At 38.6% G+C, this 16,572-nt stretch overlaps 1 protein-coding gene across 6 annotated transcripts in view; it reads right to left on the bottom strand.

Moving 5' to 3' along the window:
• Nucleotides 1-5,496: 5,496 nt before the first annotated feature.
• Nucleotides 5,497-16,572, bottom strand: part of LOC107969584 (zinc finger protein 781) — a 30,517-nt gene continuing 19,441 nt past the window's right edge. For 3 of the 6 annotated variants that reach the window (XM_063801626.1, XM_063801627.1, XM_063801628.1), the window contains one exon: nt 11,572-14,160. In XM_063801626.1, the coding sequence (XP_063657696.1) occupies nt 12,266-12,769 (504 nt within the window). In that variant the 5' untranslated portion in view covers nt 12,770-14,160 and the 3' untranslated portion in view covers nt 11,572-12,265. Of the gene's footprint in view, nt 7,227-11,571; nt 14,161-16,572 lie in introns of those variants that run through there. The other 3 variants (XM_063801625.1, XM_063801624.1, XR_010153866.1) reach the window with 2 other exon arrangements.

Here is a 16,572-nt window from a genome sequence, read left to right on the forward strand (position 1 = left end):
GCTTCTGGTTCTGGTTTTCCATGGAGACGATTTGTGGGTCCCTATGAAACTGAGTGTTGGGATTTTGATTATCTGCATCTGGCTCTTGTGTGCCCTCAGGACTGTGGTGTTAGGCAAGTAAAATAATTGCAGAAAAAAAAATTGGAAAGGAATAAGGTTGCTATTACTTCCAAATGATGGAATTGTAGGACTGTGTCAGAAAATTGAATAGGACACCATGAAACGGGAGAGAGAGGCATTTTATTTTCTTCCATACCTGGACTTGGAATATTCTAACAAATGAGATTTGTTTTTTCCCCTTTGTTCCTGGATGAACTCTTGGATAAATTCAATGTCTCCAGGCATTCTTGGATAGTAAGTTTCTTTGATCTTTAGTTGAAAGATCAGCCTCATTTTCGTAGCTAAAAATACCTTTAGTAATAAAAATGTTCATTGTAATACTTCATTTAAAATATTTAAAACTTTCTTCTTTCTCCTCGATCTCTTCCAGATATCTCAAGTTTTGGTTAAGTGAATATGTGGAGTATATGTACTAATTAAGTCAATTATTTTCTCTTTAAAACCAAGTACATTTCTTACATGAGTTTGTTTATCAAGGATTTATTGGTTTTCTTTGTACTTGTTGCTATTTTTTAGAAATGTTCCAACAGATATGCTAAATGTTCATCGATTATTTTTTCAGTGGTTCAAACATCGGAGTAGAATCTCTCTTCCATTCTGTGGCTGCAATTGGACTGTACAGTTGTCCTAAAATTTACCGTCATTGTTTTCCTAAGTTTGATTCTTGTTTCCTAGAATTCAGCTAATTTTTGCTAAAGTTCTTTTCCAATAAGTTCCTTAAGATGCATGTATTAAAGATGTTTTTTAGTTCTTTCATGTTTGAAATTTTTTTTTTTGAGACGGAGTCTCACTCTGTTGTCCAGGCTGGAGTGCAGTGGTGCAATCTTAGCTCACTACAACCTCTGCCTCCCCAGTTCAAGCGATTCTTCTGCCTCAGCCTCCCGAGTAGCTGGGATTAAAGACGTGCACCACCACGCCTGGCCTTTTTTTTTTTTTTTTTTTTTTTTATAGTTTAAGTAGAGATGGGGTTTCACCATGTTGGCCAGGCTGATTTCGAACTCCTGACCTCGGGTGATTTGCCCACTTAGGCCTCCCAAAGTGCTGGGATTACAGGCGTGAGCTACCGCGCTGGGCCTGAAAATGTCTTTATTCTGCCTTCACACTTTGCCTAGATTCAGAATTTGGAGGCATCACTTCACAGTGTTCTAGTAGCTAATGTTGTCAAGTCTAATACCAATTGTTTTCTGTTCCTTTTTAATTTCATGTCCCACTCCCACCAACGCCCAGATACCTATTGCCACCTGTAATCCACAATGCACTTACATTTCATAATTTATGCACTTGGCATGTATGTTTAAACATTTTTTTCTGCTAGTTATAGGTCAGCACTTTATAGGTCTGAACATTTTTCTTCCTCTTTTTCTTTTTTGACAGTCCTCTATCCTTCTGAATTTTTGTTCTCTTGTCCTGGAATTTGTATTTCATGGAAGGACTTTTCATGAGCTGTATGTTTTGTCTCCTATTTTTTCTCTTTTTCTCTTACTTTGGGAAATTTTGTTGACTTTACAGTACAATTGTATTTATTTTTAATTTGATAATCATTTCTAATTTCCAAGAGCTCCTTTATATTCTGTAATTTTTATTTCTTCATAGCCTTTCGTTTTTATTATGGATGCAATAAAACCTCTAATCTCTCAGAGGGCAATTAGTTTAAAGTTTTCTGGTGCTTTTTTTTTTTAATCTATTTTTGTCTTTTATATCCAAATCAAATTCCCCCTTTACAAAAAAGTTTGAATTGTTCTCTTTTTATACTGGATACTTCCCTGAAATGTGTGGTAATCCTTGCCTCTAGTCATGGAGTGAATCTTCTCAACCTGACTTCAGAGCCAGCCTTTTCACTGGGAGATGTGAGCTGTTCTTTAGTTCCTCCTTTGAGGACAGTGAGTTAGTGATGTCTGAGACCTCAAAGACCTCTCAGAGGCCCACAGTTTTGAGTGTAGTTTTTCATTTAGTTTGCCTGTGCCTCAGTTCTGTCTTTCTTTATGCAGGTATACATCCTCTCTGGGTCATTTTAGCCACAGATCACCCCCTACCCCAATTTAGTGTATTTGATCACATAAGAGAGGAAAAGTAAAAAAGGTGAACAGCCAGTTTGTGTTCAAACTTTCAACCAATCTCCTGTTTCCAGATCCACATCTCTCCAGGGTCATGCTCTTTGGTGCCTGAGCTTCCAGGGGTTTATGCATTGAATTGCCTCATTAATAGAAATCTGACTCCTAAGCCCTTTCATACCAGAATTCTTGGACAGTTCTCCTGTTTTTGTGTGTGCGTTTTTGTTGTTGTTGTTGTTTTGTTTTTGCAGTCTCCCTCCTCATTTTCTTTGGTTCTTACATGTTAATACTTTTTATATTCCTTTACTTAATATATTCATTTTAATATTTTTTTTTTGCAGAGGAGAAATGGGAAATCAATGCATCTACTTACTCTGTTTATGGAGAAGCCTTTCATTACTCTTTTAAGTAAGATTTTGCTTGTACCGGACTTTTTTTTTTACACCAGCTTATTTCTTTTAGTTACTGCTTTTGTTTTCTGTTTCATTAATTTCCACTTTTATCTTTATCAGTTTCTTCTGATGACTTCTCAGGGTGTATTTTCTACCTTTTTATTTACAGTTTTCTATTCCTTTCAAATTCATCAGGTTGTATTCTGAAAAAAACCCTTGGTCTTAACTTCCAACTTGCTGAGAGATGTTCTCTAGCTGTTTCAGTATTTTCACTCCTTTTTTAGCCCAATTATTATTTTTTTAAATTAATTCTGAAAAATTACAGATACACAAGAGAATGTATAAATGTGTTTACAGTTGAATGAATGAAAATAATGAAACTAATTCTTGTACCATAACTTCATAAAATATGAAGGTCTCTTAATATGTTTTTGGCTAATATTTACATAGGAAAAAATTTACACTCCTAAAACTCAATGTGACATTTTTTATTTTGAAATAATTTTGAATTTTCATTCTCCTATAGCCTTCCCCCAGATTCACCAGTTGTTCATGCTTTTCCACATGTGCCTTATCATACTCTGTCCATATTTATATTTTTTAGTGGACCACATGAGAGTAAATTCCAATCATACCCTTTACATCTAATTACTGAAGTGAGTCTCTCCTAAGCTCAAAGACATTTAGTTACTTTACCATTAATTATTAAAATCAGGAAATTTAATATTACAAAAATCTAATGAATGCCCTTTATTAATATATTTTACCAGTTGTACCTGCAGTATTCTTGAATAGCACTTTTTTATTTGTCTAGAATTCATTGTATTATCACTGATTGAATTTGGCTGATAAGTATATTTAGTCTTTCATCTAGAGCAGTTCCTCAGTCTTTTTTGTCATTTATGACATTGATATTTTTGGAAAATACTGGCCATTTGTTTTGTAAAATATCCTTCAATTTGAGTTTTTCTAATGTTTCCTAATTATTAGATTCAGACTATGTATGCTTTGGCACCCATATACTGTACTACACTATACCATACTGTACTATATACACAGTGCTTTTCCATTTTATTTTTCAGATGGAGTTTTGATCTGTCACCCAGGCTGGAGTGCAGCAGTGCAATCTCGGCTAACTGCAACCTCCGCCTCCTGGGTTCAAGCGATTCTCCTGTCTCAGCTTCCCCAAGTAGCTGGGACTAAAGCCGCACGCTACCATGCCCAGCTAATTTTTGTATTTTTAGTAGACACAGGGTTTCGCCATGTTGGCCAGGCTGGTCTCAAACTCTTGACCTCACGTGATCCTGAGGCCATCCTGGCCAACATGGTGAAACCCCATCTCTACTAAAAATACAAAAATTAGCTGGGCTTGGTGGCACACGCCTATAATCCCAGCTGCTCGGGAAGCTGAGGCACAAGAATCACTTGAGCCCAGGAGGTGGAGGTTGCAGTGAGCCGAGATTGTGCCATTGCACTCCAGCCTGGGTTGTCAGAGGGAAACTCTGTCTAAAAAAAAAAAAAAAAGTCAAAGGAGATGCTGTCATTAACATGTGGACAGCAGGCATGGGCCAGACTGTCCCAGGCAAAGCAGGACATCAGGTCATCCTAGGCTTGCAGGACCATCACGTCTTCCCTCTTCCCCCTGACTCGCCCTAAACACTATAACAACCAGAAACATTTCCACAAACAACCACTCTTCCTATTTGGAACTATTCAGAGGCCTTACCTGTCATGTGGAGATAATATTAGTGCCTATTGCTTGGGTAAATCACGGGGCTGTTGTGAGGTTAAGTTACTTAATATATGTCGGGCATTGGGAACAGTGTGCAAAGACACACACACTGTACATTCAAGGATACTCACTGCAATAGCAGAAGTCTGAAAGCATCCTACAATTATCAATGGGTCACTGGTTATAAAAATTGGATACCTTTGTGCATTGGATTATAATTATCTAGGATAACTGTATGTTTGTATTTGTTGAGGACAGTCCTGGTTTATGTCCTTGTCCTGGAGTAAATGATATCACCCACTTTCACTCTCAAAAGCATACTGCTTTGAATGTTACATAATCTGGTTACTCTTTAGGTCTATACATGTAGATATAAAATTGTCTCTAAGAGGCTGGGCGCCACACCTGTAATTCCAGCACTTTGGAAGGCTGAGACAGGCAGATCACTTGAGGTCAGGAGTTCGAGACCAGCCTGGCCAACATGGCGAAACCCCATCTCTACTAAAAACACAAAAATTAGCCAGATGTGGTGGTACACGCCTGTAATCCCAGCTACTCAGGAGGCCGAGGCAGGAGAATTGCTTGAACCTGGGAGGCGGAGGTTGCAGTGAGCTGAGATCATGCCACTGCACTCCAGCCTGGGTGATAGAGTGAGACCCTCTCTCTCTCTCAAAAAAAAAAAAAAAAAAAAAAAAGTCTCTAAGATGCTGGGAGTGGTGGCTCATGCCTGTAATCCTAGCACTTTGGGAGGCCTAGGCAGGGGGATTGCTTGAGCTCAGGAGTTGGAGACCAGCCTGGGTAACATAATGAGATCCCATCTCTACAAAAAAATTTAAAAATTAGCTAGGCATGGTGGCATGCACCTGTAGTCCCAGCTACTCAGGAGGCTGAAGTGGGAGAATGGCTTGAGCCTAGGAAACTGAGGCTGCAGTGAGCTGTGGTCATGCCACTGCACTCTAGCCTGGGTAATAGAGTGAGACCCTGTCTCAGAAATAGAAAAATAAAAATAAAATAGTCTCTAAGAAAGTTTAATATGGGAATTGAATAACAATTGTTTAAGTAAAAACTAGAAATGTGCAAAAAATAGGAAGTACACTTAGATGCATACATGTGCTTGTGTGCGGATGGGATATCTGGAATGAGATGCAAGAAAATGATTAAGTGGATTTCTGGGACTGGTGTAGAACTGAAGGACTTGTCAGAACAGGAGAGAAACTTACCTTTAATGGGACATGCTTTTTAACAGTTTGATTTGCTTTTGAAAAGAACTATGAACATGTGTTACCTTTTCACCAACTATAAAATTATTATTATTATTATTACTAAGTATATGGAGAGGGGTCTTGACAGGAATCTGATGTACTGTCCTGTTCCATGAATTTTCCATCCCAGAAGCCCCATGGTCAGCTGGGCATTGCCAATCAATGGGATGCGGCCTGGTCCGGGGTCACTCTGATGCATCAGACATCTGCTTTGCTTCAATTACTACAGGGTTGCCTTTGAAGACAGAATTTCCACGCAAGGTACAAGAAGCAGGACCAATGATAAGCCTTCTCTTGGAGTAGGAGAGTGGGGCAGGTAGATCTCTGAGTGAGCTCATAAACAGAGTCCTGGTGTGTGAGTGCTGGTTTCTTCTACAGTGATCCGTCCCAGGACTGCTGTGACCCCTGTGGGGAAGGAGCCCGCATAGCTGGTGTTGCTGTCTGGAGTAGAATCCTGTGCCCCACTCTTCTCATGTTTGGATATGTCTACTAAACCTCTTGTTTTAATAGCAAGACATTGAGCTGCTGACAACCCATAAAAGGTACAGCCTTGGCCGGGCACAGTGGCTCACGGCTGTAATCCCAGCACTTTGGGAGGCCAAGGCAGGTGGGTCACCTGAGGTTAGGAGTTTGAGACCAGCCTGGCCATTATGGTGAAACCCCATCTCTACTAAAAATACACAAATTAGCCAGGCATAGTGGCAGGCGCCTGTAATTCCAGCTACTTAGGAGGCTGAGGCAGGAGAATCATTTGAACCCGGGTGGCAGAGGTTGCAGTGAGCCAAGATCATGTCACTGCACTCCAGCCTGGGTGACAGAGTAAGCCTCCATCTCAAAAAAAAAAAAAAAAGGTACAGCTTTACCCTGCAGGATGTCAGTATGTGAGTAAATTCTTTGACTTGATTTCTCAAGTGGCTACACAGTAGGGCAGAAATTGCCCGGCCTGTTTCACGGAACTGAGGCCCAGACATTTTCAGGGCAGAATTGCAGGTAGAAGAATGGCAGAGCTTGTTGGCTGGGACTTCCCTAGGAGAGGTGTTGCCTGTGCTGGGGACTTGGTGGTGTGGAAGCAGTTGGGGATTTCACTATGAGATTGAAGTGAAGTCATTATTGAGTCATGAATGGAGTGTAAGTGTGGCTTGTACTTGTACATGCCAGCCCTGGCAAGAGTCTCCGGTCCAGTTGCAGGGGTGCCATAAGCGGCGAACAGCCTTTGGCCATGAGGTCCCGTTTTTTCCCCTTTCCCAGGTTGTTGGTGATGGGGTTAACTGGACCCAAGATGATGAGAGAGAAGGGAAGCAGGTCCGAGCCACACTCAGAGCTTTGACATCTGGAGCTCAAAAGATGTGGGACAGTGTGTGCCTCTGTGTAGGGAGGGCTCCCTGCAAGCCGAAGCTCTTGGTTTACAATTGGGCGTATCAATTAACTTGACCCAGTCAAGGTGAATCTCAGAGGATTATTTTGGAATGCCAGGCAAAGGTGCTCTCCCTCTTGTACTGGAGGGGATATGTCCAGATAGGAGGCCTGGAACTGATGCAGTCATGAGGAAATTAGCCTCAAGCCAAAGCCAAAACACTGGCAAAGGGAGAGCTGAGTGTTCAGTGTTGAAACCTGATGACATAGTGAACATCTTGATCATGCCATACCTGAAGCTCCATTTATCTTTGGACTTTTTGGTTACAAAAGCCAAAAAAGAAAAAAAGTCATTAATTTTTTTGCTAAATGAACTATTTTTTACAATGGTTTTAGATTTATATAAGACACAAAGATATGACAATTTCATACACTCACACCAGGTTTCCCCTAGTAGTAACACTTACCTTAATATGATACATTTGTTACAATTAACCAATACTGTCAGGGAACAGGGCCCATGCCTGTAATTCCAGTGCTTTGGGAAGCTGAAGCAGGACAATAACTTGAGGCCAGGAGTTTGAGACCAGCCTGGGCAATATAGCAAGACCCTTCACTACAAAAAAATATTTTTTAATTAGCCAGGCATGGCTGGTGCTGTGGCTCATGCCTGTAATCCCACGACTTTGGGAGGCTGAGGTGGGTAGATCGCCTGAGGCCAGAAGTTGGAGATGAGCCTGGACAACATAGCAAGACCTTGTCTCTACTAAAAATACAAAAACAACAGCTGGGCATGGTGACATGCACCTGTGGTCTCGGCTACTCGGAAGGCTGAGGCAGGAGGATTGCTTGAGCCCAGGAGGTGGAGGTTGCAGTGAGCTGAGATTGTGCTACTGCACTCCAGCCTGGGTGACACAGCAAGACTCTGTCTCTTAAAAAAAAAAAAAAAAAAAAAGGCATGGTGGCATATACATGTACCTGTAATCCCAACACTTTGGGAGGCTGAGGTGGGCAGATCACAAAGTCAGGAGTTTGAGACCAGCCTGGCCAATATAGGGAAATCCGTCTCTACTAAAAATACAAAAATTAGCCAGGCATGGTGGCGGGCGCCTGTAGTCCCAGCTACTGGGGAGGCTGAGGCAGGAAAATTGCTTGAACCCCGGGGAAGGAGGTTGCAGTGAGCCAAGATCACGCCACTGCACTCCAGCGTGGGTGACAGAGCGAGAGTCCATCTCAAAAAAAATTTTTTTTAAGTATGACATAGTGTTTACCAAGCAAATTTGGAAGGAACAGGTAATCACCATTAAATGTTTATCAATTATTTCTATAAGATTAAATTACTTTTCCAAAAATGGACAATGGTGGCATCCCAAAATTCTATGATACACTTTTATGTCTTTTGTGTCTTTTTATGAAGCTGGCTATAAAAATTACCAGTAATCAATGAAAATTAGGAGACAAGTAAGGAAAGAAAAATGAATATAGAATAGGCAACTTAAATGAAAATTACATAAAAGCATTGATAGACATAAACCTTGTCAGTAATTCCAAAAGTGAGTGGACTGTTATAGTTGAAACTTTTTTTTAATTAGAAAATACTAATCTGGGCTGGGTGCAGTGGCTCACACCTGTAATCCCAGCACTTTGGGAGGCCGAGGCAGGCGGATCATGAGATCAGGAGTTTGAGACCAGCCTGGCCAACATCGTGAAACCCTATCTCTACTAAAAATACAAAAATTAGCGGTTTTGATCATTTACAGTTTCAAAGTATCTTCCCACAAAACACTTAGTAATTAAAAAGGGGAATATGATAATTTTAGAATGGACAAACCTGGTCAACAATACTTTAATCAAGAGATACAGGTTAGCATCACTAATGTGATGCACTGTTAATAAAAAGGGAAAGGCTGGGGCACGGTGGCTCATGCCTGTAATTCCAGCACTTTGGGAGGCCAAGGCAGGCAGATTACCTGAGGTTAGGAGTTTGAGACCAGCCTGGCCACTATGGCGAAACCCCATCTCTACTAAAAATACAAAAACTAGCCGGGCGTGGTGGCGTGCACCTGTAGTCCCAGCTACTCGGGAGGCTGAGTCAGGAGAATTGCTTGAACTGGGAGGCAGAGGTTGCAGTGAGCCGAGATCACACCACTGCACTCCAGCCTGGGTGACAGAGCAAAACTCCCTCTCAAAAATAAAATAAAATAAAATGGAAAAGCACTGTGTATATAGTACAGTATGGTATAGTATAGTACAGTATATGGGTGCCAAAGCATACATAATCTGAATCTAATAATTAGGAAACGTTAGAAAAGCTCAAATTGAAGGATGTTTTATAAAACAAATGGCCAGTATTTTCCAAAAATGTCAATGTCATAAATGACAAAAAGACTGAGGAACTGCTCCACCATGTCCTGCCAAAAAAATTTTTTTAATAGAGTTGAGGTCTCACTATCTTGCCCAGGCTGGTTATCAAGCTCCTGCCCTCAAACAATACACCAGCCATGGCTTCCCAAAGCACTGGAATTACAGGTGTGAGCTACCATGCCTGGCCTAAGTAATAGCTTTTAAAGGTAATTATCTTTGATTAATTTTTCAATGTTTTTGAAGGGATAATTTTTTTGAAAGACCTTTCTGAAGGTCTTTCCCCATATCTAACATTCATAGGGTTTCTGATTAGTATGACTTATTTGATACTGAGTTAACTGAAAGTTATGACCAAAGTCTCTGCCACATTCCTTATATTCTCTGCATTTCTTTCCAGTGAAATTTCTCTGATGTTCCATATGATTTGTGCAAAATATAAAGGTGCTCCCACACATTTCATTAAGCTTATCACTGGCATGGATTCTTCCTTGTGGAGTAAAGTTTTCACATTTTGGCTTCATTCAAACTTTCTATAGCTTCAAGTTTGGCTTCATTCAAATTTTCTATACCTCAGTGAACCAACTAGAAACATTTACATATTCCTGTAAAATGAAGTTTACCATAGATATTTTAAATTTAATTGAAATACTAAACAAAATAATTCATAATATTAAAAATGCCTGTAAAATTTCCATGTTCCCATTTGCACTGATGCATTTATGTTATTTCTCTTCCTCATCTCAATCATAACTGGCAAATTTAGTCTATATTACTGGTTATTTCAAACCACTTTTAGATAAAGTCCACTTTCTGTTTAGCTCATTAATTTTCTTTTTAAGTAATTCATTCAAATTCACTGAATAAACAGATTGATTTGTGAATACGTTTCCAGTGTCAATTTTGGGTTTGTTACTTTTCTGCTTGAATGTTTATTCAGATGAGCCATATACCTCAGGTTTTATTATGCAAAACTCTCACTATCTTTCATATCTAAACAGCTTGTTATTTCAGATTACATTTTTCACTTAATCCAAGAACTATATATGGTGGTGTTTATAAACTGCAAATTTTTAAAATTTACCTTTTGTATCTACTTGTCTTGTTTGTTTTTTTGAGATAAAATCTCACTCTGTTGCCCAGGCTGGAGTGGAGTGGTGAGATCTCGGCTCACTGCTACCTCCATCTCCCAGGCTGAAGCAATTCTCCTGCCTCAGCCTCCCGAGTAGCTGGGACTACAAGTGCACACCACCATACCCACCTAATTTTTGTATTTTTAGTAGAGATGGGGTTTTGCCGTGTTGGCCAGGCTGGTCTCATTGTTTTTTTTTTTTTTTTTTAGACAGAGTCTTGCTCTGTTACCCAGGCTGGAGTGCAGTGGCACAATCTCAGCTCACTGCAAACTCCGCCTCTCGGGTTCACACCATTCTCCTGCCTCAGCCTCCCGAGTAGCTGGGACTACAGGCACCCGCCACCACGCTTGGCTAATTTTCTGTATTTTTAGTAGAGATGGGGTTTCACTGTGTTAGCCAGGATGGTCTTGATCTCCTGACCTCGTGATCCGCCCACCTCAGCCTCCCAAAGTACTGAGATTACAGGCGTGAGCCACCAGGCCCAGCCTGGCCAGGCTGGTCTCGAACTCCTGACCTAAAGTGATCCACCTGCCTCGGCCTCCCAAAGTGCTAAGATTAGAGGCATGAGCTACCACACCCAGCCTGTCTTGAGTTACTGTCAGAAAACGTACACTGCTTTTTGAAACTTGCTTCAGATATATCACTTCTCATATCAACTTTACTCTAAAAAAATTTACTTACTATATCCATTCAGTGTTTCCAGAGTGAATTTTCTGATTCAACTAAAATAAATTTAAATGAATGTTTCCTCATACTCACTATATTTTAATAATTTTCATTCCAGAATAAATTATCATAGATTTGCAGTCAGAGAAATTGTGATGGTGGATTTCATTATATTAGTAAAATCTGCATAATTAAATGTTCTTATATAAATATTCCAAGAGTAGTAATGAAGGTGATAATCATGACAGCCAATATTTACTGAATAGTTTCTATTTGCCAATAACTATTCCCAAAGTCTTTGGATAAACTCATTTAATCTTCACAATAACCTTATCACAATGTAAGAAATTTGTAATCTGAAGTATACAGTTTAAATTACTTGGTAATAAAACAGACGTGGAAACTGGTGAAAGTATAATGATGCTGAAAAAGATTCGTGTAATAGATAAAAGCTTTTCTACATTCACAAAGTCAACATGATTATTCTCTATAAGTCAAATATAATTTTAGTGGTAATGTTTTTATTAATAATTGATATTCTATTTTTTCCATATAAATTCTGATGCTTAATAAATTGTGAATTATGAGGCAAAAAAATTTACAGTCACTGGATTTTCTTCACTTACAAATTGTTTGCTATTCCATAATTAATAATTTCAAAATCAAGGATTTCCTATATTAATCACACTATACATTATATAATGTTGAGTATATTGTGAGAGTAGATCTTTACACATATCGGGCTTTCATTAGGCTTCTCACCTGTACAAATTCTGTTATGAAAAAGTATAGCTGAGGGACAGGTAAAAGTGTTTCCCACATTTCTTATATTTCTGAAGTTTCTCTGCAATGTGAATTTGGTGATGTTAGATAAGGATTGTTAAATAAAAAGACGCTATTCAAATACATAAGATTTATCCCTTCATGTATGTATTCTCTGGTGCTTTTTCACCTATGAAAGACAAGAAGAGGCCTTCTCACATTCATTACATTCATAGGGTTTCTCACCAGTAGGAATTCTTTGATGTTGAGTAAGATGCGCCCTCTGCCTAAAGGCCTTCCTACATTCCTGACATTCAAAGGGTTTCTCACCAGTGTGAATTCTCTGGTGTTAAGAGTTGAACAATCAATAAAGGATTTTCTACATTCTTTGCACTGATATGGTTTCTCACCAGTGTGAATTCTCTGATTTCTATTAAGGTAGGAAACAAGCAAAGGCCTTCCCACATTCCTTAAACTCATAGGGTTTCTCACCAGTATGAATATTTTGATGTTGACTAAGATGGGCTCTCTGCTTAAAGGCCTTGCTGCATTCCTGACATTCATAGGGTTTCTCATTAGTATGAGTTCTATAGTGTTGAATAAATGTTGAATAACAAAGAAAAGCTTTTTTACAATCTTTACATTCATAGGGTTTGTCACCAGTGTGAATTGTCTGATGTTTATTCAAGTTTGAAAGCCAAGTAAAGGTCTTTCCACATTCCTTACATTCATAGGGTTTCACACTGGTATGAATTCTTTGATGTTGAGTAAGAGTTGGATAATTATTGAAAACCTTCCCACATTCTTTACACTGATAGGGTTTCTCTCCTTTGTGAATTCTCCGATGTCTATTAAAATCAAAAAAACAAATGAAGGCATTCCCACATTCATTACATTCATAGGGTTTCTCCCCACTGTGAATTCTCTGATATCTCATTAGATGTGCATTATGCTTGAAGGCCTTCTTGCATTCCTGACATTCATAAGGTTTTTCATTAGTATGTGTTCTCTGATGTTGAACAAGTGTTGGACAGGAGACAAAAACCTTCCCACACTGCTTACATTCATAAGCCTTCTCACCAGTGTGAATTCTCTGGTGTTGAATAAGAGCTGAACAATTGTTAAAAGCTCTACCACATTCTTTACATTCATAGGGTTTTTCACCAGTGTGAATTCTCTGATGTCTATTAAAATCAGAAACACAAGTGAAAGCCTTCCCACATTCCTTACACTCATATGGTTTCTCACCAGTATGAATTCTTTGATGTTGAGTAAGATGTGCACTTTGCCTAAAAGCCTTTTTACATTCCTGACATTCATAAGATTTCTCATTAGTATGAGTTCTCTGGTGTTGAATAAGTGTTGAGCAATTATTGAATGCTTTGCCACATTCCTTACATTCAAAGGACTTCTCACCAGTGTGAATTCTCTGATGCTGAATAAGAGTTGAGCGATTGTTAAATGCCTTCCCACATTCTGTACATTCGTAAAGTCTCTCATCAGTGTGAATTTTCCGATGTCTATTAAATCAGAAACAGAAGCAAAGGCCTTCCAACATTGCTTACATTTATAAGGTTTCTCACCAGTATGAATTCTTTGATGTCGAATAAGATGTGCACTCCGCCTAAACGTCTTTCTACATTCCAGACATTCATAGGGTTTCTCACTAGTGTGAGTTCTCTTATGTTGAATCAATGTTGAACAACAGATAAACACTTTCCCACATTCTTTGCATTCATATGGTTTCCCACCAGTGTGAATTCGATTATGTTGGGTAAGGTGGGCACGCTTTCTAAAGGGCTTTCCACATATCTGACATTCATAGGGTTTCTGATTAGCATGACTTATTTGATATTGAGTTAGTTGAAAGTTACAAGCAGTCTCTGCCACATTCTTTAAATACATTGCATTTCTTTGCATTAAAATTTGTCTGATGTTTCATATGATTTGTGCAAAATACAGAGGTGTTCCCACACATTTCGTCAAGCTTGTCACTGATATGAATTCTTCCCTGTTGAGTAACATTTTCTCATTTTTTTTTTTGTTCATAGAGTTTCTTTCCAGTATGAATTATTTGATTTAGAAGAAAATATGTAGGCTGGATGAATTCGGATATTTTTTCAAATGGCACAGTTACATGCCTAAAATATTCCTCTGTAGTTTCCTGTTGTCTCTCAAAGAGTCCTTTGCATTTCCAATCATTTCCCAAAAAAGATTCCTCAAGGCAAGAACTTCTGACACTTTCTATTATTTTCCATTTTAATGATTCCTTTTCAAAAGTGCCATTCTTAAGAGTTAACTCCTTGGTCTCATATCTAGACAGCATATCTTAAAGAAAATAAACATCATGTTTTCCTCTTTTATGAGAAATAAAACTGCATAGAAGCAGTCAAACAGATAATAATGCCCTTAAGCAAGAAATGCCTTAGATAACTTTTAAATCTTGGCATTTAATTTGCAGGAAAAAAATGTTGGAATGGCTATATTAGTATCAGATGAAACAGACTTCAAGTTACTCTATATTATCAAAGATAATTTTCTCATAATGATAAAAGAGTTATAATAACTCATCAGGAAGACTTGGCATCAGAAATGTGTAGGTGCAGAATAACAGCCTGAAAATATATGAAGCAAAAATTGACAAAAGTAAAGCAGGAAATAGATAATTCTACAATCATAGTTGGAGATTTTGCAACCATCTCTCAATAACTGATAGAACGACTGGAACATCCCCCTACCCCAGAAAATTAGTAAAGTAATAGAGCATATAAGTAACACTGTCCACCACCTTCAACTAGTTGATATACACAAAACACAATATCAAAAACTGCAGAATGTACATTCTCTTCAAATACCTATACATTCAAAATAGACCATATGCTGGGACATTAAACAAGTCTCAACACACTAAAAAGGATCAATGTCACACAGAATATTTTCTTTGATCACAATGGAACTCAGTTTGAAATTATTAAAATATCTGGAACCTGTCCCCCAATACTTGAAAACTAAAGAATACACATGGAAATTAGAAAATACTTAGAAATGAACAATATAAAAGTACAGCACACCAAAATGTATGTTATATAGCTAAGGTAACATTTATAGTGAAACCTATAGCTTTAAATGCTTATATTAGAAAAGAAAAACGTATAAAATAAACAACCTAAGGTTTTACTGCAAGACAGTAGATAAAGAAGAGCAAAGCAGGCCAGGCGAGGTGGCTCATGTCTGTAATCCCAGCACTTTGGGAGGCCGAGGCAGGTGGATCATGAGGTCATGAATTTGAGACCAGCCTGACCAACATGATAAAACCCCGTCTCTACTAAAAATACAAAAATTAGCCGGGCGTGGTGGTGGGTGCCTGTAATCCCAGCTACTCAGGAGGCAGAGGCAGGAGAATCGCTTAAACCCAGGAGGTGGAGGTTGCAGTGAGCCAAGATCGTGCCATTGCACTCCAGCCTGGGCAACAAGAGCAAAAACTCCATCTCAAAAAAAAAAAAAAAAAAAAGGCAAAGTAAATCTACAATTAGTAGAAGTAAAGAAATAACAAGGATAAGAGCAGAAATCAATGAATGAGAAAAGTGACCATAACAGAGATAATTAATAGTCAAAAACTGGTTTATGGAATAGATCAGCAAGCTTGATAAACCTTGGAGCCAAACTACCAATAAAAAACAAGAAGAAAAACACAAATACCAGGAACAAAAAGGGGTTTCTAATTATAAACCCTACATAAATAATAAAAGTAAAAATTAAACATAATTACATAAGAAAATATGAACCATTTAATATCCAGAAGTATAAGAAGTTAGAGAAAATTGACACATTCTTTGAAAGACACAAACTACCAAGGATCAGTCAAGAAGAAATAAGTAAAACAAGCCAGGTGCAGTGGCTCACATCTGTCATCCCAGCACTTTGGGAGGCCAAGACAGATGGATTGCTTGAGCCCAGGACTTTGACACCAGGCTAGCCAACATGGCAAAACCCCATCTCTACAAAAAATAGAAAAATTAGCCCTGCATGGTGGTGTATGCCTGTAGTCCCAGCTACATGGGAGTCTGAGCCCAGAAAGTTGAGGCTGCAGTGAGATGTAATCATGCCACTGCACTCCAGCCTGAGTGACAGAGCAAGACCCTGGGAGTGAGGGAGGGATGGAGAGGAGGGAGGGATGGAGGGAGGGAGGAAGGGAGGGAAGGAGGGAAGGGAGGGAGGGAGGGAGGGAGGAAGGAAGGAAGGAAGGAAGGAAGGAAGGAAGGAAGGAAATAGCTGTCTATTTATCACTGAAGCTGAATTTATAGTAAAAACATTGCCCCAAGGACAAACATGGCCCAATGACTTTAATGGCAAATCCTATCAAATAGTCAAAGAAGAAATAACACCAATGCTACACAAAATCTTTTGGAGTACAGAAATGACTCACAGCTAATTACAGAAGCCCACCACTACCCTGCAACTGAAACCAAAAAACCATTCAAAAACTACAAATTTTCCTCATGAATGATCATGCAAAAATCCTTTTAAAATAATAGCAAATAGAATCCAATAATATATATATTAAATCCATAACACAACATTCAATGGCATTTACCTCATGAACAAGTCAGCTTAGCATTTGAATATCAATTAATGTAATTCAACATATTAACATATTTTAAAAGTCAAATGACATGATCACTTGAATAAAAACAAAATACTCTTAACAAAATTCAACACAGAATCATCATAAAAATTCTT

This window comes from Pan troglodytes, chromosome 20, assembly GCF_028858775.2.
Source record: "Pan troglodytes isolate AG18354 chromosome 20, NHGRI_mPanTro3-v2.0_pri, whole genome shotgun sequence".
Classification (NCBI taxonomy): Eukaryota; Metazoa; Chordata; class Mammalia; order Primates; family Hominidae; genus Pan; species Pan troglodytes.